This window comes from Microtus pennsylvanicus, chromosome 14, assembly GCF_037038515.1.
Source record: "Microtus pennsylvanicus isolate mMicPen1 chromosome 14, mMicPen1.hap1, whole genome shotgun sequence".
Lineage (NCBI taxonomy): Eukaryota > Metazoa > Chordata > Mammalia > Rodentia > Cricetidae > Microtus > Microtus pennsylvanicus.
In genome coordinates, this window is record NC_134592.1 from 31,846,224 (window position 1) to 31,872,384 (window position 26,161).

A 26,161-nucleotide genomic window follows, 5' to 3' on the forward strand; every position below is an offset into this window, starting at 1 on the left:
TTGGTAGCACAGGGCTTTACACCACATGCACTGAGCCCTGGATTCTATCCCTAGTACTGCCATCGCCCAAAAAGCTCAAAGTCATATCTGCTAGGCTAACCTGAACTAAATGAACTCTGGTCTTCAAAAAAAAAATGTTTTGCAGGTTTTTTGTTTTTATTTAAAATGTTAACGTATGGTTGGAGTATGGGAGTGGATCTCTAGATTAGGAAACTGGAAAGTGTCTCATTTATCAGGTAGTTAGCAGTCACAGCTATCAATTCAAATCTCCTCTCTAGGAGACATTCTGAACTAATTTTTTTCAACCCACCGGTCAGGTAATAGTGTAGACAGCTGGGCTGCAGCTCAGTGCTTGGCTCTGGAAGGCATTGCCACGTACCCAGTGATTAAAAGGATCCTCCACCAGCTCTTTAATAAGAAGAATGAGGCCACTGAGGAACAGTCCTATATCCTCCTGAACCATCTCAGTGCAAAGACGGTATGTGTGCACTTCAGAGAGAGAAGAAACTGAGGTCTTGAGGAGTAAGTGTCTATGGTTGGTGCACACAAGGAATAGAGAATGCAGGTGGCTGAGAATGATGTTAAGCATAGGCCAAGTACACCAAGCCTGTGTAAAACTGGATATGGAGAAGTGTACAGGGGGATGTGAGATGCTAGCCGAGAAGTTTCTAGCTGCATAAAGGTTGAGTCATGACATGCAAACACGGAGGCGTCTGAGACCCCCACAACTCCGTTTATTTGGGGCAGAAACATGAGATTCCACACAGGCTGCGGCAGATAGAAACCATCATCCCTGGGACTGGAAATAGTCAGAAGGGAAGGCCCTCATTTTCTGCTCAGATTATCACACCTGTATTTTCTTCATGGTTTATAACTCAAGCCAGATTGCTTGGGTAGAAGAGTGCTCCATCTCTTATAAACCCACTCTGTCCCTTTAGAGGAACAAATATTTCGTGACCTTGAGGCATTTACTACGCTGGATGCCATAGTTAGGATATAATTTCTTCAAGATTCTAGAATCTCTAAGAGTAAAAGAGACTATCAATGCAGGTCATCCTTTTCCTCAGACCCTGATCCACACAATGCTTGCTGTGGAGCTGAACAGCGGGCAATGTAAGGACCGCATTATGGCCTGCCGCGCTTTCTCCCGGATCAGTGGAAACATCTGCATAGTAAGTCTTCTGTCTTTGCTCCCAGAAAGCCTGGCAAAGTTGGCCTGGAATCTTCTGACTTTTTCTCCTATCTAGGATCTCATTGCCGCTTTGTGCTTCTCTCATTTTAAATCAGTGTTTCTTGGTGGGCTGGCAATCCACAAACTGTGACACAGCCACTATCAAATATACATATAAACCAGTATCAGTAGACATTATAAAGTATCAGTCAGTGATGCATGCATTCTTCCCTCACCCTATGCTGAATACTGGTCCTTGATTTGAGAAGCACACTGAAAGGACCCAGCAACCCAACTAAACAAATGGGTCCCTGAATATTCAGCATAGATATGTAAATACATGGTCCCTGCTTTCAAAAACAATGGCATTGCAACTGGAGCAACAAGACTAACAATACAAATGAATTGATGTTGACCCCTCTGGTGGCCAGTGAGACTGTCTCCCTGGATCAGAGAACATGCCAAAGACCTGTATGGAGTACCAGGGGACTACAGACTTTTGAACTTGAATGACACCAACAAAGCACTTCTCATTTTTATTCTTAAAGCAAGCAAAACATGAGGTAACATTTACAGTTAGCTTAAGCACATACAAGTACAATGAGGGAGTGCACCTGGTGTTGTCCTGTCCTCTTTGGCCGTGTGAAAAGAGCCAATAGTCTTCTCAGGCCTTTGCTTTTCCCACAGAGATAAGCATTCCCTTCACGCCCTTGCTTTCAAGTGCACTAACTTAAAGTTTATGCAATTCTTTCTAGAAGGCCCCCTTGTAGGAAGAACATTCTGCACTCTGGCCCATCCAAGTTCACAGCCATTTCACAGCTTTCTTACACAGGCTCCCACAACTCTCGTGAAACTTTTAGGAGACTGGCGTGTACCACTGAATGTAGGTGGTTGGACAACTTGAAGGTGTGGAACTTGGCTTCAACTGAGGAAGAAATTCTGAGCAAGTGAAACCTGAACCTCTTTTTCCTATTGCATTCTAATCACTAGCTGTCCACGTGGAATCAGTCCCTTCTTCCTTAGAGCTGCCCCATCTTTTGATCACACTGTGTTCTGTCAGTATAGCCACTAACAAGGCTATTTCTGCTTAGAAGCGGTGCCCTCCATTCTTAACCCTTACATTTTGTTAACGCACAATAACCTGAAGAGGTTTGAAAACAGGCTGATTCTTTCTCATATGCTAGTTTCCTCTGCTAAAACACATAGCTGTGCACAAGTTACAGATGAGGACTTCATCATAGACCGCAGGAATTTAAAAGGGCAATGTGCCTGAGTTCTTTTAGTCATTCAATAAGCTAGCAGTTTCTGACCACACCCCCTCTACATTGGTAAGCATTATGAGGGCATTGGTGCAGAACTGTATCTTACCTTGGTAATGCTAACTAGCTATAACAAGAGAGCTGTAAGACACTATAGTATACATAGGGATTTCTTATGCTTATGGGAGGCACATGAGACTTTACTAGGGAGGTGTCTTTTGAGCTGAGTTCTAAATAGAAAAATACCTGGTACCAGATGGTGGTAAAGGTAAATGTTTCAGGCTCAGAAGCTAGTTTACACATAGTTACAGTATCATCATTCACAACTGCAGTAATGTTCTCCCTTCCAGTAAGAGAGAAGACCCTGATACAGTGACCAACTGTCCTGCTTTGTACAGGACATGGGCTTTCACTACCAAACCTGGAAGTCTCAGGCAATCTGGAATGAGGGATTACTCAATTATGCAATACTCTCAAATTTCAAGTCTCTTACATTCATGTTGGTACCAACATGACAGAGGAGTTTAAAAGATGAGTTTGGGAAACAGACCTGGGGTCTAAGACCAAGCATAGGCACTTAGCAGATTATCCTTGGGCAAGTTAATCAAAGCCCCCACTGTGTCATCTGTACATAGAAATATCATCTGCAAAACCCTGGTGTCAAGGACAAAATGAATGAGCCAATTATCATACCTATTGGTAGGATATGAAACATAAACTAATCCAGCTGATGTGGAACGACTGGAACAAAGAAGTAAGACAAGCGGCTGCCAGAGCACTGGGGCAAATGAACCTTGGGAAAGAGGTGCATGACATGATCAGGTAAGATTTAGTCACTGTAAGCTCAGAAACGCTTCCTTTCTTAGGAGTACCTGGTGACCTGCTGCCAGCCAGCATCTGCTGAGTTCCGTGTATGATCAGCATTGTGTTAGATCCCACTGCAAAAAGTTCAGTCCCAGCTGGGGGCGGTGGTGGTGCATGCCTTTAATCCCAGCACTTGGCAGGCAGAGACAAATGGATCTTTGTGAGTCTGAGGCCAGCCTGGTCTACAGAGCGAGTTCCAGGACAGACTCCAAAGCTACAGAGAAACCCTGTCTCCAAAAAAAAAAAAAAAGATCAGTCCCTACAGGAACCACCACCATGGCTAGCCAAAGAAGTGTTGAATGCCCACTAAGTATGAGGCAGTCTTTCAGGTATTTTAGGGAAGACACAATTCTTATGAACACAAACACAATATACAAATACCTAATTAAAAAAACCAAACCATGCTAAACTAGAACAATGCCATAGAAAAATGGGATACTCAATGTGGGCAGTAAGGCCAAGTTCCACAGAGATACAGGCATTCCAGGCTGGGAGACAACTGCCAAAATGAGCACTGAATTGGTAAGAGGAGGTACAAGTTGACACTTTCCTTTACTTGGTTGTTCAAGACACCTGAATGACTACCATATGCGAGGTAATAGGAGTTCAGGAAAATAAGGCACCTGAGGTCTGAACCCAGTGAAACTTAAATGATTAAGAAAGGTATGTCTTCATAACTGGACCCACAAAGCTAGGATTCTATCCTGAGGGCATGGTGGAAGGGAACAAGGCACAGAAAAGTTTAAGGGAAATAAAAGTCACTTGTGTCTTCCAGGATTAAGCTGAGTCAAGGAAATGCCCAGGAACGGATTGAGGCCCTCTCCCTGATCCGTGTGCTCAAGCTCATGACAGCCAAGCTTCTCCCAAGCTTCCTGAGCTGCTTCTCTGATGAGTTCATAGCAATTCGGCAGGCAGCTTGTTTGGCGGCAGGCGCCCTGCAGATCTGTGACAAGATGGTAAGTCAAGGCAGCATGTTGTCATCTTATCTGTTGGACCTGAAGAGAGTGTCACCATCTCTGCTGTGCTCGGTACACTCACTATCCTGTGGGAACGTGGGATGAGCTGTGACAGGAAGGTGAAAGGAGACACAGACCACATCAATTAGTAAGAAGCATTTAGCCTAGTGAGCCCAAACTTCAAGCCAGAGCATGCCACGCTCTCAAATCTGTTCTCATCTCAATTAACTAGCTTCCTAATACCTGGTCACTAATAGGATTGAGTTAGTGCCAATGGGAACTGGAGAGATGGTTCAGTGGATAAGAGCACTGGCTGCTCTTCTAGAGGACCTGGGTTCAATTCTCAGCACCCACATGGCAGCTCTCAACTGTCTGTAACTTCAAGATCTGACACCCTCACACAAACATAATACAGGTACAACGCCAATGTACATAAAATAAAAATAAATAAGTTACTTAAAATTTTTTTTTTAAAAAGTGCCAATGAATAGAGTTTACACTCCCTCAATATTAGGGGGAAGCTAGACAGAAGTATTCACAGGAAGTCTAAGTGAAGCATGGTGTGATCCTTGCACTTGGGAGGTAAGGTAAGAGACAGAAGTTCACGAATCTGGGGTAAGGGGCTGGAGAAATGGCTTAGCAGTTAAGAACACCAACTCCTCTTCCAGAGGACTCGGTTTCATTCCCAGCATCCACATGGCAGCTTACAATTATCTGTAATTCTAGTTTCAAGGGATCCAATGCCACCTTCTGGCCTCTGAGGGCATTGTACTACATGGTGCATAGACAAACACATGCAGGCAAAACACCCATCACATTAGAAAGCATTTGAGGTCAACCTAAGCTACAAAGTAATACAGTCTCAAAAGTGAGTAGGGGGGATCATTGGGGAGAAAGTTTTGAGACTAGGGGTACAATTCAGTAGTAGAGCATGTAGTTAGTGTATGTATGGCTACAGATCTATGTGCTAAGAAAAATACATAAGGACTAGACAATTCAGCTAGTTATATAGGCTGATACTTGGGGCTGTAGCCCATTAGTCACTAGAATTGATAGAAGGTTGCTTTTCCAGTTAAAGCATCCCTAGAAGTAAGTGGAGTCCCTGTTTCTGGTCCATTCTTACTCTGGTTCTTTCCACTCAACTTTTCTTTGTCTACTGCAGGTGCTTGAATGCCTCCTGAATCTGATGCACAGAGATCCCTACTGGAAAATCAAGGCTTTCGCCATTCGAGGTATTTCAGAAATAGTTCTAAGCCCTAGACTTGAAATACTTTCTTTGAGCTAACAGATACCTAGAAACTCTAGTGAGACAGCTAAAGTGTAGAGATTTTCTTTTACAGGTTTAGCTAATGATTCTAAGTCTAGGTCTGTTTAAACTTGTTAGCAAAGAACAAACTATACAGTCCCCACCAACAGAATTAAGGATAAGTTTCTAGTTGATATCCACTGTTGGATACACCTTGCCTTCCCTGGAGATTTCAACTATAGCACTTGTTAAGAGTCAAATCAGATTTAAGACAGTTACAAAGAGCTTAAAACTTGCTCTTCAGTGGTGGTGCACGCCTTCAATCCCAGCACTTGGGAGGCAGAGGCAGGTGGATCTCTCTGAGTTTGAGGCCAGCCTGGTCTACAGAGCCAGTTTCAGGACAGCCAGGACTGTTACAAAAAGAACCTCTGTCTTGAAAAACAAACAAAATCTTGCTCTTCAGTTTTCCAGGCTTTTTTCTAGAACCTCTGTGCTGCTTCTCTTTTTGAAATGGTCTCTGATAGACCCCCTAGGAGAACAAGATCTAGGAAATCCTGAGAAATAATTGTGCCTTCCTCCCTGACCAGTCTATCTTAACTACTCTGCTCTTCCATGTCAGATCTGCCCCCAAACTAATTCCTGAGCAGGCAATCTTGTCTTTGTTTATATCCCATTAGGCAAGGACAGGAAGAAACACTCCTCTTAGGGGTCCTTTGGAAGAACTATCCTAGTGCAGTCAGGCAGGGTGGTACACACCTCTAACTGCAGCCCTCAAAGGCAGGGAGATCATTGCAAATGTGAGGCCAGCCAGGGCTACACAGCAAGACCCTGCCCCAAAGCAGCGCTTTGCTAGCTCTCTAAAGCTCCTTTCTAAACTTCACTACTTCTCACTTTACTATCTTATGATTAACTGCCATCCCCCAAGATACTGTCTGCAATACTCCATTCCTTCTGGACGTAGGATATATCAACTTAGGTCTTCAATGACAGTGGAACATGCTTGCCCTGTCACCTCTACAGCTTTGGGACAGATTGGGCAAGTGAGTCCCCAGCTGACAGATCTTCTGCTCTGGGCTATCCACTATGAAGAATCACCAGGTGTACGACTGGAAGCTTGCCGTAGCATCCTAGCCCTCAAGCTTCAAGGAAACCAGGTCAGGGACACCTTTCTGGATGTGCTACTCCTGGAGGAACACGAGGCTGTTCTTAAGTAAGCACTAAACCTCTGGTTTCTGCCATGACCTCCGAGACTGCCAACTCTCCAATCCTTGAGCACTAAATATGTTCTGTCTTTTCAGGCTAGGCAGGTAACAGTAAATCCTGCCATAATTAGACTGTCACAGCTCCCATAGTTAATGTGTTATTTCTCTTCTTCCAGGGAGTTTTAAATTATTCATTTATCCAACAAACATTTATCTAGTAGCTACTGAGACAATAGAGTCAACAAAACCAGGGTTTCAATGCCATGTATCCCCACTGTAAGTGCTGTGCCTCCTCCTAGCCCTTTCTGTCTGTCTCAATCCTCCAATGCAGATGAAAGTCTACAGTATGAAGCTGTTGGTGACAATTGATGAAATGACATTTGGTTGACTTTCACAAAGGTGTTTAATAACAGTAACTGTCACTGCCTTCACATAAATACTCTGGAACTGCACAAGGGCCGTGTAAATTATCACATCATGTCTGCAGAGAAGACTCAGCTGACGAGTGCAGTTTAGGGTTTCTTGCCTAATTCCAAATCCTACATTGTTTAACACCATGCTTTCTTTTTAAGGACAGGGTAGAACAATCTTTCATACATTTCAGGGAAATTTACCAGGCAATGATGGCACTCAACTTTGAAATGGAAGGAAATCAAGAATTGCTTCAGGAAATCAAGAACAAGGTAAATAAGTACAAACTGTGTTTTCAGGAGGAAATCCAGGGCTTCCAGGTTTTACTAATAAGCATGATCTAGTCAATTACTTTATCTTTTTTGTTTTGGTTTTTTGAGAGTTTTCCTATGTAGCTCAGAATGACTTTAATGATCTTGCTCAGCTTCTCAGCTCCATGCTTGGCATAATCAAACTACTCTAAAGCTTTTTCCTCATTAATCCTGTTGGTTGCTTGCTTTTCTAAACATTTTCCCCTTAGATTGAAACACTAAGTCAAAAGCACTTGCTGACGGAGAAAATATTGAAGATAGAAATGGCCATAAAGAATGTGAAGGAAAAAGCAAGACATATTTACTCAGAACCCAAGGAGGACCAAGAACCACTGGAACTCCACACTTTCCTTGAAGACATTTTTGAGAGTAGGTTTCTTCTGGGCGAACCCACCCCTTGACTCTTCTTACCAGACGATCCGGGGACCTAGACACTGGGGAACTTCACAGGAGCCCTGTATGATTTAAGTCAGGAAGGCTACTCATCGTCCTTCCTGGTCTCCACTCACTGTCCCCACTCCCCAGGTTTCTATCCATCTGCAAACTGTGTGTAACTTAAAAGGCAGCTCCATCTGAACTGAGTTTAAAAGGACGTAGTAGAAAAGCACAAGTCTTTAGAAAAACAAATTACTACTATGTGTGTTTGATTAAGCTCCCCAAGAGACCCTACACATTTCATCTGTCAGAGTGGCCATCTCCGGAAAGTGCAGCCGGAAGGAGAACCATCACGTTATGTTCTAACTTAAGGAAAAAAATAACTTCTGAAAGCTCTCAACCTTAAAAACGGAATCTATGAGTTATGATGACATGATCTTAAGAGGCCTAGATACACTCTAGATGATGAGGGGTCAAAAGTTGAACTATACCAAAATATACTTACAAGATCTGTAAGCAGCAACCTCAGGTCATTCAGCCAGTTGCCTACCAGCTACCACCCCAAACCCGGATCTTCTGCTTCCAAGTGCTCTTTCTGGTGCACCAGGCTCTCTTCCACCAATCATGAGAATATGCACTTGCCAGATTTGGGGAAGTTTCGTCCAACTGCCAGGGGAAAACAAATGAGAGTGGAAAGTAACTTGAACACCAATTTTCCCTGTGGCCAGCGTGCTAAAAGTTGGATGACTAAAGCCTATGAACACATAACCAGGTGACATGACACTGTCCTCTAGGGAGCAGTGCCAGTCAGTCACTGACTTAAGCCAAGCACTGAGCAAATATAATATATAATGCAAAGCTGACTGCCAGTGGAAGCGTTTCCTTTAGGACTGCCCAGCTGGAGTTCAAGTAGCATAACTAAAGTGAGTAAACTACCTCCAAAGCTAATAAATAGTCCCAACCACTCTGCTTCTCTTCTTTAATGAGTGTGATGCTGAGGATGAACCCAAGGCACCACACATGCCAAGCATACACTTGCTCTACCCAGCCCTCTTCTTTAAAAAAGTTAATATACCCTCTGACATCATATATCACATCGCCTTTCATCTCTGCCATATCTCCCTTGTCTCTTCCTTGTCTCACACTTTTCAAACCATCCCCCCACACACACCAAAAAAAAAAAAATCTAGGCTTAGAAAAGAGAAACAGTCTTTGGCGCTTTTTAATAAATCTTCTAACATTCATACAAACTTAACATAGCATACTGACCCCATCCCGTCCCACAAATTGATGAAAGAGAACACAGAGAAGCAACTTCCATATAAAAATCCCTTAAGGTCTCAAGCAGATTGGCACAGCCAATGCCACACAACACATTGAAGGCCGCAGGGAATGCAGTTGGTACTGTGAAATGATAGGGGTCGTTACTTGTGCAGACACAGCTTTTCCCCCCTGCTCCAATTTCTGTTTACTTTTGTACCTAGATGAAGAGGTTCCTCCTAGAAAAGGGTCCGAGCTTTGCGACACTGAAGCAGCCATAAAGGTAAACGTAACCATACTGATGCTCAGCAAGGTAAGACCATGACTTCTTTAAGGGAGAAAAAGGTGCCGGCGGTGGTGGAGGGAAGAGTCACGACCGCGTTCTTTCCAGCCGTCCTCTAGACACTAACTCAGACAAGAGGGGTCTTGGTGAGCAGCAGCCCCTTATCATACAGCATGGTCGCCAAGGAAAGCTGGCCTTCCACACTGTCACAGGGCAGATCCCCTACTCTCACAAACTCTGGGTAGGAGCGAAGCAAGAGCTCCATGGCGTCAGCTTGCTGTGGGTAGATTTCCAAGCACTTGGGTTCCTCCAGATGATAAACACGGGAGTTTTCCACCGTGTAATAGAGGAACAAACGGCCTCCCTCACCCACCAGCCGAGCTATGCCATCCTGGAGCATATGGACTTCTGTTTCTGTGCTCAACTGGGCCCCCACATTGACAGGCTCTCCAGCCTCCCAGCGAATTGGGAGCCCGTGAACACTCAGTGCCCGTTCCCGATCAGTCAACACGGGGGGCAGAGAATCGTGGATGAAGTCTTTGGCTCTCTGGTCGGCCACAGCATCGACGGGAGCGTAGTGTCCCAGGCGCGCAACCAAGACCCGCACTTTTTCCATGAAAGCTGTTCTTCTCGGATCCTTAGAGTCTGAATGCTGGGCCCCCATGTAATCCATGAAGTCTCGAGGCAGACCCCTGCGGAACTCCACATTTTCTTCTATGGCTGCTTGCACGGCCAGGGGCAGTACAGCCTCCAGGAAGTCACCCCATGTATTGCGCTGGAACGTGGACAAGGTGAGGTGCAGAGAGTGGACTCCATCCTGACATTCGGCTTGATGAATGAAGCCCCGAGGAAAATAAAGCAGGTCGCCAGGTTCCAGCACCGTTTGTAGCACCGGCTCACCAAGGTCCTCCTGGCTGAAGTTGGGACTAGATGTCAGAGCCAGCTCCTCACTTGGGTCCCGCGGTCGGTAGACACGCCAGAGTTTCCGACCTTCCAGCTGCAACACGAAAGCCTCAATGTCGTCGTAGTGGGGGGCAAAGCCCTGGGAGTTGGGGGGCGTGAGGTAAACGTTAGAGCCGGCCATGCTCCCGAACTGTTCCTGGAGCACGGCCAAAAACTGCCACACGGTGGGCGAGAAAGCCTGCGGGCAGAGAAGGCGCAAGGAGCAGCCGGCCTGGTACAGGGACCAGGCGGCGGCGGGCAGGGCGCGGCCGGGTGGGTTCAGGGTCTCCCGCCGCCCGTCGATGTAGCGCGCGGCGTCCAGATGCTGCCCGAACTGCACGTCCTCGTGGCGCAGCATCGAGTCCAGGTCGGCGGTGGAGAAGAGGCCTCCGTAGTAACTGGGGTCCTGCCGCCGCACCAGCACCGCCTCCCGCTCCCACAGGCGCCGGTAGAAGTGATCCGGGGGCAGGGGCGCCAGGAGCCACTCGAAGAGGCGGGCGGCGCGCCTCCGGCTGCTGGGGATGCCGTTCAGTTCGGCCAACACCTGCTGCAGCGGCGAGTCCCACGGCCGCTCCGCGTCATCCACGCGCGGGCCCGGAACGGGGGCCGGGGTCCCCAGGAGGCGAGAGACGGCGGGCCGTCCCTCCACGCGGCGCGGCACGGACACCGAAGCCGGCCGCGGCTCCGCGGAGCGCGAGGGCTCCCGCCGCTCGGCAGGCGCCTCCAGCGAGCCCGCGGCCGGCTCCACCTTGGAGGCCGAGGCCTTCCGTAGTAGCGCGCGAGCCCTCAGCGCGGCCACGCGGGACGCCGCAGTTTTCCGATGCCTGCGGATCCTCCGGGGCCTCGAGGGCAGGACCAAGACCGACCCGTCGCGGGGCTGCGGCTGGCGCCGCCGCCTACCCCGCCCGCGCCTGGGCAGCGCCGCGCCGTTCTGAAGCTCCTCCATGGCGGGGCGGTACAGAACCAGAGAAAGCCGGCCGGAGCCGCGTTCCTGCAGCCGCCGTGCTTGCTGGGAAGGGGGCGTCCCCTCCTGCCGCCCCTAGTAGGCCACGCCTACCGTCTCCTGGGTCCTTTGCCTGGCCCGGTCAGCCACCTTCTTTTAACTACGTGGTACGAGATGGAAAGACTTAAAAATCCCTACCAAATAAAAACTCCTTGCTGACCGAGCAGTTTAAGAAAACAAGGCACGAGGCATTCCAGAAGAAGACAATTTCTTTCCTCTTTTTTTGTTCGTTTGGTTTTTGGTCTCTCTATACGTAGCTCTAGCTAGTCCGAGAACTTGCTCTGTAGACTTCGTGGAGCTCACAGAGATCCACCTGCCTCTACCTCGGGAGTGCTGGGATTAATGGCGTGCACCACCATGCCCTGCTCCCTCCTTTTTTAGTCCGCTTCCTCCAGTCAATTTTGTGTCTGAAATTTTTGTTCCCCAGTCGTTTCCTGGTAGAACGAATGAAGGCGTTCTTACTGGTTCTCTTCCCAGCAGGAAATTTCATTGTCGGCCAGGCGGTGCTAGCGCACGCCTTTAATTCCAGCACTCGGGAGGCAGAGGCAAGGGGATCTCTGGGAGTTCGAGACCAGCCTGGTCTACAGAGCGAGTCTCAGGACAGCCAGAGTTGCTACACAGAGAAATCCTTTGGGGGGTTGCGGGGTGGGGGGAGAGAAAGCAGAAAAAACAAACAACCCTAAACCTTCGTTGTTAAGCCTTTCTCCATTTTGTTTCCCTTTCTCCTTCCTCAATTACAAATCCTTGCTGGATATGGAGGTTCATGCTGTTAGGGACCGAGAGAAGCCCCCAAAGAAGACCTCCAGCCACAAATGCAATAACAAGGGTGTTTTATTAATTCCAACGTTGGGGTGGCACTTGGTGACCCCCCAAAGAAGGTCACAAGCTTCTTTTTAGCGAAGTTAGGGAAATTCCAGGGAGGAGGGATTAATCGGAGGCTGACTGGTGGAGGAAAGATTAGTCTGGGGGCTGATTGGTGGGAGGTCCTAGTGATTAGGGACCTTCCTGCAGCAGGGTAGGGAAAGCTATCTTTAGCATGTGGAAATGGGGGGGGGGGCATCTGCTGAGCTAGCAGAAGGGCTTTGGGGGACTACTGAGCCAGCAGAAGGGGTTGTGAGAGTGCTGGCTGATGGTCACCCATAAGCTGTGGTTTTCATGAGACATGCTTGCTCAGCTCTGTCCCATTCTAGTGAAGTGAAATTAAGGTCTGACCTCTGTCAGGGCTCTGGTCTGCCTTCCCACCCCAGCCTTTTCAAGGCCTGTAATCCCAGCACTTGGAAGGCTGAGGTTACAAGGTGAGACCCTTGTGATTAATATTCTTTCTCTGAAAAGGAAGTTTGTCAGTGTTTTGCTACCTAATCCAGCCTGGCCTCAAACTCCAGGTCGTCGTCGTCGTCTTCTTCTTCTTCTTCTTCTTCTTCTTCTTCTTCTTCTTCTTCTTCTTCTTCTTCTTCTTCTTCTTCTTCTTCTTCTTCTTCTTCTTCTTCTTCTTTCTTCTTCTATTTATTTATCTATTATGTATACAGTGTTCCACCTGTATGTTTACCTGAATGCCAGAAGAGGGCACCAGATTTTATCCTCGATGGTTGTGAGCCAGCATGGGGTTCCTGTGGGATTGCTGAGAATTGAACTCAAAATCTTTGGAAGAGCTGCCAGTGCTCCTAACCTCTGAGCCGTCTCTCCAGCACGCCCCCCACCCCCGGTCTTCTTGCCTTAATCGGAGATGGCAAGTATGTCCAGTAGGTTGTTTCTGTTTCTCTCCTCTTTTTCAAGATTCTGGCTTTTAGTAAGGGAGTGTGTGTGTGTGTGTGTGTGTGTGTGTGTGTGTGTGTGTGTCCACAGAGACCAGAAGGGAGTGCCAGATCCCTTGGAGCTGGAGTTAGAGTTGTTTGTGGAATCCTTTCTCTGCTCCTCTGATAGAGCAGTAAACGCTCTCTAATCAAGGAACTATCTCTCCAGACCCCAGCAGACTCCGCTTCTGCATGCCTTCTTGGGGGGCAGGTGTGTGTGTGTGTACCACCATGCCTGCTAGAATAGAGTTCCTGATTGGGGCAGGGTGGCAGCAGGAGTTAGGTATTTTAAATGATTTCTACATACGCCCCATGGAAGCTTAAGTGAATTAACCGGCACGTGTGACGTAACATTTCAACTCGACAGGATCTACAATCACTAAAGTGGCAAGCCTCTGGGCACAGACTGGGCGGTTGTTTAGATGAGGTTGAAGTAGTAAGACCCACTCTAATTGTGTGCAGCACCATAGCATGGATGGGGACCTGGATTGGGTAAGCGACTGCTGGGCACAGCCCCCCCCCCTCCGCCGTTAGCCCTGCTTCCTGACTGTGAGGAAGTGTGATTGGCTGCTTCCTGCTCTTACAACCACGCCCTCCCCTACCAGGGTGGGTTGTAAGTCCACATCTAAACCCCACCTCCCGAAAGTTGCTTTTCAGGTATTTTTGTCACAGACAGGAGAAAGTTACTGTGACAAAACTCACAGAGAACTATATCAGACGGGGCCATCGTGAGAGGCTGGGAAGGGGCCGACTCAGCACAGAGCAGTGGAGACTTAAAGCAGCCAGGGCCCTACCTAGTTCTGTGCACTAGTAGAAGGCTGCGGGGGGGGGGGGGGGGGCTAGAAGAAGGGGCCTCAAGAGGAACAGCCTTCACTTTTTAACAACCATTGTTATTGCTTTTTAAATTTAATTTAAAATATTTTTGGGATTTATTTCATGTGTATGGGTGTTTTGCCTGAATGTATGTCTGCACCACATATGTCTAGACGAGGGCATCAGATCCCCCTTGGAACGGGAATTATAGTTAGTTGTGGATTTCCAGGATACAGTCAGGATGCTGGGAATCGAACCTGGGTACTCTGAAAGAGCAGCTAGTGCTTTTAATGGCTGAGCATCTCTCTGGGCCCTGTCTTCCTTTTTAAAGTGTGTGTGTGTGTGTGTGTGTGTGTGTGTGTGTGTGTGTACTCACATGTGGGTGTGGAGGCCAGGGGTCAATGTCGGGTGTCACCCTTTGTCACCATTTTCCTGTTTTGAGATATGATGTCTCCCTGAAACTGGAGCTCAGGGGTCAGGAAGACTGGCTGGTTAGTAAGCTCCAGAGGTCCTCATGTCTTTGCCTCCCCAATGCTGGGCCTACAAGCCTGGCTTGTCCCATGGGTGCTGAGGATCCAAACTCAAGTCATCATGCCTCTACAACAGGAGCTCTGCCAGCTGAGCCACACTCTCCCAGCCCCGGGAGCTTCTTTCCTAGGTGACATAAAGGCTGAGTGTATTGGAAGAATCCTGGTATTAGGTCTCCGGGGTGGATGCAGACAAAGTGCGGATCATAGGTGACACTGGAAATTGGATTCTCTTTTCAAAAAGAGTGCTTTCCCGGTGACAAAGGACAGAGGTGAAGTGAACCTGGGAATCTTCTGGGCTTCTCTGCTTCATAGCTGAGGAGCCTGTGTTTAGCGACTGGAAGACGCAAAGTCTGTCATTTCCACATGCTGTACAAATATCTTCTCCTCCCAGCCCTTCCTGTGACCTCATCCTTTTCTTTTCTGAACACGTTGTGATTTCCTTAAATAAAGAGTCTTGCTGCTATCTCTGTCTTCTCATTTCCCCTGTAGCTGGGAGTTGCCTTTGGGGACCTGACTTATCTTGAACTTCATCACTTTTCCTGTGGCCTCACTTAGTTCTCACTACAGAAGCGGCTATTAATAACTATTTCCATAGGTGTCTGTCATTGAGCGACTTGAAATAATGTCCTGAGTGTATTGGGGAGGTTGTTGCTGTGAGATGGGCTCTTACTCTATAGCCCAGATTGACTTGGAACTCACTGTGGAGCCAGGCTGGCCTCAAATTCACGGCCCTCCTCACTCAGCCTTCTCAGCGCTGGACTATAGGCAAGAGCCACCACACTTGGCTCTGTAGTATTTTTATAAATGGGGCTAGGGAGAAATCAGGCAAAATAAGACTTGCACCAGAATTTGTCTAGGGCTCACATGTGCCAGTATATATGTATATATGTGTTCCTACTTACATCTATACATAATATGAAAGAATGGGGGACCCATTATATCATGGTACTCTAAAAGTGATTATTATTGTTAAACCCTAATATAAACTTTGGAGGACACGCCACCATTATCAAAACTCAGCATTATGTTTCATCAAGCGCTTCTACTTCCAGTAAAGCTATCTTTCCAAAACATTCACCCGGGGCTAGAGAGATGGCTCAGCAGTTAAGAAGGAGTGATGCTCTTAGGGGACTGGAAGCTTGGTTCCCAGCACTCATGTAAGTGGCTCACAACTGCCTGTGACTCCAGCTCCAGCAGATCTGACACCCTCTTCTGGCCTCCAGAGGCACCTGCACACGAGTGCACATACCTACACATAGTCACACAGACACATGCATGATAATACATATCTTAAACAAATTAAAGAATAAAAATGTAAACCTTCATTTCTATGGTGTGCACCTGTAGTTTCAATTACTTGGGAGGCTGAAGAAAGAGGATCACATGAGTTCACAGGTTCCAGACCTACCTGGACAAAATAGTGAAGCCCTGCTTCAAATAAAATTCTTATGTGTACAAATATATGAATGCTCGTTGCTTATAGTTCAAAACTGTGCATTAAGCAACAGCCCAATCTTATGAAGGCATTTCCCCCATTGATATTCCCTTCTCAGATGGCTAGCTTGTGTCAAATTGACATAAAACTGCCCAGAATGAGCAGGCATGGAGAAGTCAGAGGGCAACTTGCAAGATTCAGTTCTGTTTCCACCATGTGGATACCAGGGATCAAACAGAATGATAAACAAGCTAGCCCTTCAAATCGGCATGCAAACGGTCAAACTTTGTTACTGAGCAACTGGGGCCTCTTCTCCACATTAGGTTGGCCAGAGTCAAGGGAGACAGTCTTCTAGCTTCTTATTGAATTTAATAGCTCCTAGCTACTCTAATAACCTGGCTTAAATTGATCTGCTTTCTCACCCGAGACTGTTTGTTAATATTTCTCTGCAGAGGGTGCTGCCCAAAAGCCCGAGTCCCTGGCTAAAGAGTCCTGTTGTACAACTCCCCACACAGAAAAGTTGCTCACCGTTTTTCAGAGACCTACGGACTGCCCGGGAAAAAAGAATCGAAAAGGGGCCCTTCGGATCTGACCCAGATCTTTCTAGCTGGGCAACTTCCTGAGAAGATTGTCTTTCAGCACCAGTGAAAGGTGGGGAGAAGTTGATCCTATCTAGGCTGAATGCTTTGTCCACACTCTCTCTCTTCCATTGATACTGTACAATGTCCTCACTATGTTCACAAAGATAAACTATTTTATAAATCAGCTTTACTATTTTTGTTATTATTATCGTCATCATCTTAGATAGGGCCTCTCTACTTAGTCTTGGATGTCCTGGAACTCACTCTGTAGACCAGGCTGGCTTCAAACTCACAGAGATCCACATAGCTCTGCCGCTCAAGTGCTGGGATTAAAGGCACGAGTCACCATATCCAATTTATTATTTTTGAGACCAGGTCTTGCTATGTGACCCAAGCTGGACTGGAGTTTACTATATAGGTCAGCCTGAATGTGAACTTGCAATGCTCATGCCTCAGCCTCCAGAATGGCACTACAGGAATGTGCTACCATGTGCTACCATGCCCAAGTATTCTAGTTCCTTTTATAGTGGGGGAGGGGAGGTTACTAGAGATTGAATATAGGCCCTCACATGTTAGAAGACAGTTCTCTACCACTAAGCTACAAACCTAGCCCTGCTTTTACTTCATGTATGTGTGTGTGTGTGTGTTTAAGATGGGATCTTAACTGTTGGGGACTATTATTTTAAGCTGTGTGACTTTTGTTTACGCTGCATTTGTTTAACTCTGTGAAGCTGTGTTACTGTGCCTGTCTAAAACGCCTGATGGTCTAAGAAAGAGCAGAACAGCCAATAGCGAGGTAGGAGCAAGGATAGGCAGGGCAGAGAGTGTAAACAGGAGAAAAGAAGGGAAGGAGGAGGAGGAGGATCACAGCAGCAGTAAAAGAAGCAAGAGAACAAGGAGGGAAGGGCATCAGGGGCCAACAACCCGGCTACACAGCAAGCCACAAAGAAAGAAGTAAAGAAAGGTCTACAGAAATAGAGAAAGGTAAAAGCCCAGAGGCAAAAGGTAGTTGGGATAAATTAAGAAAAACTGGCAAGAAACAAGTCAAGGCTGGGCATTCATAACTAAGAAAAAGCCCCTGTGTGTGATTTATTTGGGAGCTGGGTGGCGGGACCCCAAAAGAGAAAAAAAAAAACCACATAGCACTTAACTACGTAATCCTGGTCTGGAATTCTCTATGTAGACTTGACTAGCTTCAAAAGATCTACCCGCCTCTGTCTCCCAAGTGCTAGTATTAAAGGCATGCGCCACCATACCTGACTCTTTTTAACTCTTCTGAAGTTTGGAGACAGTGTTTACCCAGTTGTCCAGGCTGGCCCTGTTGACCTCACTCTGTAATCCAGGCACATTTTTGTCTTGGCCTCCCTAATAGGTGGAGTTTACAGAACTGTGCCACCAGGTTCGGCTTGCTACTGGGCTTCTCCTTGTGCGCTGTTTACACGGGATGAAAGAATGCTGGCTCCACACTGAGTGACGGAGTATATTTTTCCACACACCTGGAAGGTCTCATCCCGTATACATGTCAGACCTGTAAATGTACTAGAGTAGAAAGAAGTATAAAAGACTCAGAATCTTTCACAAGATATACAAGGTTCTCACGGAAAACTAGAGGAGAATCCTGTTTGTTTAAGAAACCTCCCGGGTGGTGTGTGTGTGTATGTGTGTGTGTGTGTATTTGTGTCTATGTCTATATGTGTGTGTATGTCCCCATGTTCAGTTTTGTTCTACCGAAAGTTCCTTAACTGCAGTCCACAGGGAGCTATAAAGGGATATCACATGACCATTACAAAAAAATAAAAAGCCAACACAACCCCATCACACTGCACTTCTGGGTGTGAGCACGCTTAGATTCCTAGGATACAACTCCAGAATTTCCCAAGGCTGGCTAACAGTTCTCATGAGTTCTCTTCAGTATATGTAATGCTTTAAAGATTTAGGCATAGGGTGGGAGGGAGAACTGGGGTTGGGATATAAAATGAATTTTAAAAATTAGTTAAAAAAAGATTTAGGCATTGAGGAGCAGCTGAAATCTGTATGTGTCAGAAGATGGAATTCTATAAGTACACTTGATACCCAAAATAACCGTGGAAAAGGAGAAACTCAGAATACAAAAGAGGTGTGAATCTAGCTCTTTTTCCTAAATACTGATTGCTATTTATACCCGAAAAAGCACTGAAACATTCAGCAATGGAAATAATGGCAGATGGCTGGGCATGGTGGCTCATGTCTTTAATTCTAGCATTTGAGAGGCAGAGGCAGGCAGTGCTCTGTGAGCTTAAGGCCAGCTAGGCCTGCTTATTGAGGCCCTGGCTAGAAAGAAAGGTAGGAAGGGGAGGGAAGAAAGGAGTGAAGATGGAGGGAAGGAAATAAAGGCAGTGTGAGACAACCCTTCCCCCTCCACATTTTCTCTTCTGGTAGCACTGTCAGCATTAAAATATGAAAAGCAATATTTTCCCTCTGTGAACTCTTGACTATGAACCATGACAGGGGAGAGCTGTAGGAAATACCAACTAATGGCTTTAAAAAAAATCTTTGCCTCCTTTGATCCTTTAAAGTAACCCAAACTCCTATTATTTGTAGTGCTGACCTAGGACTCCAGCCCTCTACTGCTCCTGGACTCCAGACCCCGGGCCCGCTAAACAAAAGCTGAGGAACATTCCCACTTCCATGTTTTTAATCAACTAGTTTATCCATTTCTTCTGAATGAAATCCTAACTTGAGACATGCCATCACATACAGTATATCAAAGTTACTTCCACATCTAACCTGAGGATCCCAGGCTCTGGCTCCCAGGAGAGATCTGAGACAATGCATGATTCTGTGGGTGTACTTTCTCAGCCCGTCTATCTTTGAATCTGTTGCTTAATAGTGAAAGGACTTTATTGTGTACCCTTTGCATTGCTGGCAAGAGCTTGAGAGCTAAACTGAACTCTCCAGTCTGGGAGGCAGCAGGGCCCTACAGAGGGTCTCTTAGGCCATCAGCACTATGGGAGATGAAGCAGGAACAGAAGAAACAGCCCTTGTTCTCGAGGAGTTTACAAGGGGTTTTATAATACACACATGCAAGATTCTTTCAGGACAATATGCTCAGTCTAATGGGACTTGTGAGGCATAGAGCAGCTGTGCTAAAGGAGGGATCTGGGGCAGAGGGATGTAGGGAGGAGGGATCTGGGGAGGAGAGGTTTGGGGAGGAGGGACCTGGGGAAATCGTGAGAGCCTGGGAGCTTTCGTCAGATCTGAGACTGAAAGATTTAGACAGCAGAGCTAGGAGAAAAAACCTTCCAGGTGAGGGGAGGGAAAGGCTGGGGGAAGTAAGCCAATGGCTGCCTCTTTCTCCTCTCTGGCTTCCAGCGTTGTTCACTTGTATCTTTACAACAGAGGAGCTGGGGTCCCTGTGCCTAACCCTCATGGTTCTGCATATCTCTTCATACTAACAAAATGTGACCATTCTGAAAGGGCCTACCTCTCCTTGCTGGCTGATTTTCTTTGCTCATAGAATGTGTCCATCGTTCTCCTTTTCATCCATTCTCTCCCCCTCTTTCCTTTCATCAGGTCTCAGGTTGACTAGTTGAGTGGCTCGTCCCTAACCTGATATAAAAGGAAGCTTCTGACCCTGTCTAGAAAAAAACAAAAAAAAAAAAAGAAAGAAAGAAAAAGAAAAAAGAAAAAAAAAGGAAGCTTCTGTTTGGCCCAGCATGCAAACCACAACAATCACAGAACAGGTGTCTTCTTAGCCTGGATCTAGGAAAAGGAGCCCATTTTAAACCAAGATTTGTGTTTCTCTCAGTTTATACATTCCATCTAAGTTCTCAGGGAATCACTTCAGCAGACGGGATCGATGGAGAAGGGTTGGAGGGAAGAAAACACGCGTGCTAGAACCAGCTTTCGTCTTCCCACAGTTTCTTATGGCTATCATTTCATCTTCCCACTCTGACCCATAATTTCTTTTCTTGTTGTTATTACGTTATTTTGTGTGTGTGTGTGCGTGCGTGTGTGTGTGTGTGTGCGTGTGTGCATGTAGAAGTGCATGCATAAGTGCGTGTAGAAGTGTCATGGCTCAGGTATGGAGGTCAGAGGACAACTTTTGGGAATCAGTTCTCTCCTCCTACCACGTGGGTCCCAGGAACCAAACTCAGGTCATCACGTTTGGCAGCAAGCACCTTTCCTACTGGGTGACCTCACCTTTCCTACTGGGTGACCTCACTGTCCCCTACTCCATTGCTCCTTAAGGAATGGCCTTCCAGCAAATGTTCACTAAGTTCACCATGGATGTGTCAGAAAATAGAAGATGGGCTGAGCATGAAACTCAGCAGAGTGTTTGGCGAGCATGCAGGAAGCCCTGGGTTTGATCCCCAGCATAAATACAGCACAGTGGCACTCGCCTGTAATCCTAACACTCGGGAGGAGAAGGCAGGAAGGTCAGATATCTAAGGTCCTTCTAGGCTACAAAATGTGCTTCAGAGCAACCTCATCCAATAATACATAGCGAATTCTAGGCCAGCCTGGTCTACATAAGATCCTGTGTCAAAAATAAACGAAGCATATATTGAGGAATGGTGGGTAGAGCTCTTGCCTAGCATGCATGAGGCCCTAGGTTCAACCCCTAGAAACATACACACACACTATATCTCATAACAAAAATCAGAGTTTTTATGTAAACTTTCCCCAGAGCTGAATGTTGGCAATTAATTGAAAAATACTGAAAACACTGCCAGCTAGCACTGAGCCAGAAATATCTGTGGGCCAAAGTCAGTCCTCTGGCTGAGTTTGTGGCCCCTAATATAGCCTTTTCATAGGATGATTACTAGAGCATTGCTCGCTTGGCTGAACCTTAGTGCCTCAACCTGCTCCTACATGCTGCCAAGAGCCAATCAAAGAAACATTCACCATAAAATTCGGGGAAATTATCCTGGCAATTACTTAAGTGTGGCATCGGCAGACTTTGGCCTGGTCCCTATGTGTGATTAAGAGATGCAGCCTCCCTTCCTGACCCAGAGAGCCCCGTTCATTTCCTGTGTCCGCAATGAGCTTTATTTTGTACCGGATAGGCTTGGAACAAATCCGAGTTTCTCTGTCCTTCCGATGTCACCCGTCCTCTGAGGAACCCTGTGGGAGGTCAAGTTAGCAAAAGGTCCCAGATAGCAGGGTTTGGACCCTCTGTTTTCCTTTCCACACCGACTAATGCCTAGCAGATAAGTGTCTCAGATATGTAAGTGGTTAACATTTTTCTGGGCCTCAATAGTGGACCAATAATTTAGTTTCTGATATCTCTAATATATTTCTTGAATGTTTATCTTGTAGCAATTTGATTCAGAATTAACCTCACAAATTTAAAACTCATCAAGTTTAAACTCATGAGTTTACAGAAACCGTCAGATAGCCAGTGCCTTCCTTAGACTATGCTCTCCCACCAAACCCAAGCCATTTGCAGAGCTTCAGCTGGGTCAAGCCTTACTGTCCCATATTTAAGACTGCTATATGAGGAAGCTATTCGGAGTATATCAGACTTCTAAAAACCTCTGCAAACCAGGCTGTGGTTGGTGTATGTGTTTTAACCCCAGGACTCAGGAGGCAGAGGCAGGTGGATCTCTGTGAGTTTGAGGCTAGCCTGGTCTACAAGAGCTAGTTTCCAGGACAGACTCCAAAGCTACAGAGAAACCCTGTCTCGAAAAACAAAAACAAAACAAAACAAAAACCTCTGCAAAGACAACATCAGATGGGGGTATATAGGAAAATCAAGGTCAAATTTTCTCTGCCTACTAAGTGACTTTGCTGCAACTACCTAACTCTTTGGGTTTTACTTTCTTCAATTATATAATGAGGAGAATAATAAATAGTTATTCATGGGCCACAGCCGTTGTTCACAACCTGGGTCCATAAATGTGTGAGTGTTGGGAGCAGTGAGACCCCAGATCCTAAATTTCCTGTAATCCCCTGATCTGAGTGCCTACAGCTGCTCTGAGCACGAGACCTTCAGGAGTTCCTGATGGCAGGAGAGTGGTTTCTGGTGGGTTTGGCTGGGGCGTGGCTATCTCTATAGCATCTGCCCCCTGAACACAATAAAGGGGGCAATCTTGGGGAATTCAAGGATGACCCATGTCGCTGTCTCTCTGTCTGTGTGTGTTTGTGTGTTTTAACCTCCAGCCCCTTGCCCGAAGCTCAGTAACTGGGTGCCAGCTCACAGAGCGCAGACACGGGGGCGCGATGCACAGCATATGAGTGTGTATATGTGTGTGTGATATGTCTGTGTATGTGTATGATGTGTGTGTGTGGGTATGATGTGAAGACGTGTGTGGGTGTGTTTTGAGATACGGTCTCCTGTAGCTCAGGCTGGCCGTGAACTCTTGATTTTTCTTTCCAAGTGCTGGAATCACAAGTATTATGACCATGTCCAGCTTCTGGTTACATGTTAAAGTCACTTTTTAAAATGTCACTGCTAGAAAGATTTTTAAAGCTGAGAGATGAAAACAGAGATAAAGACAGAGAAAAAGAGAGAGAGAGAGACAGAGATTGCCTGAGTTACACTCCTGCAGGTTAAAGCAGAATCTCTCAGAAGGTGAGATCCAGACATTAGCATGTTTCTCTTTTATTGTTGTTGGGTTTTTTTGTTTTTTTGAGACAGAGTCTCATTGTGTTGCTCTGACTGACCTGGAGCTCGCTCTGTAGACCAGGCTGGCCTGGAACTCACAGAGATTCCCCTGCCTCTACCTCTGGAGTGCTGAGATTAAAGGTGTGCGCCACCATGCCCTCTGTTAGCGGGTTTCAGAAAGCTTCACAAATCATTCTAATCCACAGCCAAGTTCGAAAGTTGCTGATGAGAGCTAAATATTGCTATGCTCATAAAACCGGCTGCTCTGTCACTGTCTAATTATTTACCTCAATAACTAAATTTTCAGCCAGCTTTAACTTATACTTTTGGCCCACGTTATAAAAATACACCACTAGATGTCAGTTTGCACATATAAGTCACTTCCTGGTGGCTTTCTGGTTGTCTGTTCTTATGGTAACAACTAAATCCCATCCCATCAACCATTCCTCTGTGACCTAAAGTGGCCAGATACTGCTCCAGTGACTCCCCCACCCCACCCCGAGACAGGGTTTCTCTGTGTAACTGGCTGTCCTGGAACTCACTCTGTAGACCAGGTGGGCCTTGAACTCACAGAGATCCATCTGCCTCTGCCTCCCAGGTGCTGGGATTAAAGGGGTGCGCCACCACTGCCCTGCTGTAGCGACTCTTAAAACATGACTTCTAGTTGTAACAAGCCAAGTAGATACTCTCTCAATCACGAGGAAAGTGAGATTGTATAACAAGTCAGGAATGGTGGCGGTGCACACCCGCAATCCTACCAGGCATGAGGTTGAAGCAATAAGGGCCTAAGTGTGAGACTAGTGTGGCCTACACTGCAAAGTCAAAGTCAACCTGAACTACTTAGATGTCACCTCAAACAACAACAACAACCAAACAAACGGGACTGGAGAGATGGCTCTGTAGGTCAAGTGCGTGTTCCATAGCTTGAGGATCTGAGTTCAGTTCCCAGAATCCGCATAAAAGCTGGGCAAGGCAAAGGCAAGGGCAGCCTGCATCTGTAGTTCCAGGCTTGGGGCTGTAAAGACAGGAGGATCCCTGGGGCTTGCTGGCCAGCCACAGTCTAGCCAATCAGTGAACTCCGATGTAAGTGCAAGCCCTTTGAGTCTTACCCAGGGGTGCTGGCTAGTTTTATGTTAACTTGACACAAGCTACAGTCATCAGAGAAAAAGGAGACTCAAGTGAAAATTTGCCTTCACAAGATCACACTGTGGGCAAGCCTGGAGGGCATTTTCTTAGTGACTGGTGTGGGAAGATCCAGCCCACTGTGAGTGGTGCCACCCCTAGGCTGGTGGTTCCGAGTTCTACAAGAAAGCAAGTTGAAACTGACAGTGGCGCACATCTTTAATCCCAGCAATTCGGAGGCAAAGCAGGCAGATCTCTGAGTTTGAGGCCAGCCTGATCTACAGAGCAAGTTCCAGGACAGCCAGAGCTATACAGAGAAGCGATAAAATAAAATGCTGGGCCATGGTGGCGCATGCCTTTAATCCCAGCACTGGAGAGGCAGAGGCAGGTGAATCCCTGTGAGTTCGAGGCCAGCCTGGTCTACAAGAACTAGTTCCAGGACAGCTAGGACTGTTACACAGGGAAACCCTGTCTTGAAAAAACAAAATAAACAAATAAATAAATAAAATAAAGTAGGCTATGCAAGCCATGGGGAGCAAGCCAGTAAGCAGCACCCTTCCACAACCTCTCCATCAGCTCATGTCTCCCGGTCCCTGCCCTGCTTGAGTTCACTGCATTTGATGGCGAAGTGTTAAATGGAACCGTGAGTGAAATAAACCCTTTTCTACCTGAGTTGCTTTTGATCATGGTGTTTTATCACAGCAGTAGTAACCCTAACTGAGACACGAGGGTTGGAAGTATGCACCTTTAAACCTTTAAACCCAGCACTTGGGAGGCAGAGGCAGGAGGATCTCTGGAAATTAAAGGCCAATCTAGTCTACATAGTTTCAGGCCAGCTGTATCTTACAGCGTGAGATCCCCATTTTGTTTTTTGTTTAAAAAAATTAGGCCAAAAGCAATCAAACAGATACCTGGCATTGACATCTGGCCGCACACACACAAACATATAAACACAGACAAAACCCTGTGACTTGTACAAGAGTACCCAGGAAAATGACTCCTGTAGCTCATTCTGAGACTTGGTATGTATATGTATAGGTTCTGTGTAACAACGGAAAAGCCCTATTTGTTCTGATGCTGTGACTTGGAGTGACTTCTGCCTAGGGCAGGGCGGGTAACCACTGAGCACCTAGTTCTTATCTCCTGGACATGTGCATCTTTCACCCATGGATGCATTGAAAAGAAAAGGCTGTTCAGGTTGGCCTCCTCTAAAGAACAGAAATACTGTTTTTCTAAGGGAGTGAAAAATTACTCCTTTGTTATTTTGGGTTTTGTTTGTTTTGGTTTTGGTTTTTTGATACAGAATTCTCTGTGTAGCTTTGGAGCCTGCCCTGGAACTGGTTCTATAGACTAGGCTCGCCTTGAACTCACACAGATCTGCCTGCCTCTGGCCTCCGGAGAGCTGAGATTAAAAGCATGTGCCACCATAGCTCAGTGAAAAGTGAATCTTAAGGTTCCTGAGATGGCTGTTTCACTAACTTCAGTCACTAGAATAAAATATAGTTTAAAAAATGTTTTAGACGAGCCAGACAGCCGGGTGGGGGTGGCACACGCCTTTAATCCCAGCACTAGGGTAGCAGAGGCAGGCAGATCTCAATGAGTTCGAGGCCAGCCTGATCTACAGAGCTAGTTTCAGGACAGCTAGGGCTGTTACACAGAGAAACCCTGTCTCAAAAACCAAGAAAAAAAATGATGTAGGGTGTTCTTCTGTATATGTGTTGCTTTTTGTTTTGGTTAACAAATAAAGCTGTTTTGGCCAATGGCTTAGCAGAGTAAAGTCTGATGGGAAATCCAAACAGAGATGGAGAGAGAGTGTAGGTGGAGTCAGAGAGAGACACCTTGTAGCTGCTGAAGGAGAAAGATACCAGAACATTACTGGTAAGCCACAGTCTTGTGGCAATACATAAATTAATCAAAATGGGTTAATTTAAGATGTAAGAACTAGCTAGGAATATGCCTGAGCCATTGGCCAAGCAGAGTTGTAATTAATATAGTTTCTATGTGATTATTGGGGTCTG

The 26,161-nt window shown here is 46.4% G+C and overlaps 2 protein-coding genes across 2 annotated transcripts in view; one reads left to right on the top strand and one right to left on the bottom strand.

Moving 5' to 3' along the window:
- The window catches only part of Heatr4 (HEAT repeat containing 4), a 37,025-nt gene extending 20,459 nt beyond the window's left edge, over positions 1-16,566 (top strand). The window contains exons 8-17 of the mRNA XM_075948237.1: positions 318-478; positions 1,068-1,172; positions 3,134-3,252; positions 4,070-4,250; positions 5,413-5,482; positions 6,517-6,706; positions 7,303-7,381; positions 7,630-7,789; positions 9,280-9,338; positions 16,304-16,566. Coding sequence (XP_075804352.1) covers positions 318-478; positions 1,068-1,172; positions 3,134-3,252; positions 4,070-4,250; positions 5,413-5,482; positions 6,517-6,706; positions 7,303-7,381; positions 7,630-7,789; positions 9,280-9,338; positions 16,304-16,474 — 1,295 coding nt within the window. The 3' untranslated portion in view covers positions 16,475-16,566. The remainder of the gene's footprint in view (positions 1-317; positions 479-1,067; positions 1,173-3,133; positions 3,253-4,069; positions 4,251-5,412; positions 5,483-6,516; positions 6,707-7,302; positions 7,382-7,629; positions 7,790-9,279; positions 9,339-16,303) is intronic.
- Riox1 (ribosomal oxygenase 1) lies at positions 4,246-11,249 on the bottom strand. The gene is made up of 3 exons (XM_075948234.1): positions 9,276-11,249; positions 8,301-8,461; positions 4,246-4,356 (listed from the first exon to the last, which is right to left on the bottom strand). The coding sequence occupies exon 1, from the start codon at positions 11,224-11,226 to the stop codon at positions 9,466-9,468; it is 1,761 nt and encodes a 586-aa protein (XP_075804349.1). The 5' UTR covers positions 11,227-11,249; the 3' UTR covers positions 4,246-4,356; positions 8,301-8,461; positions 9,276-9,465.
- Positions 16,567-26,161: the final 9,595 nt, after the last annotated feature.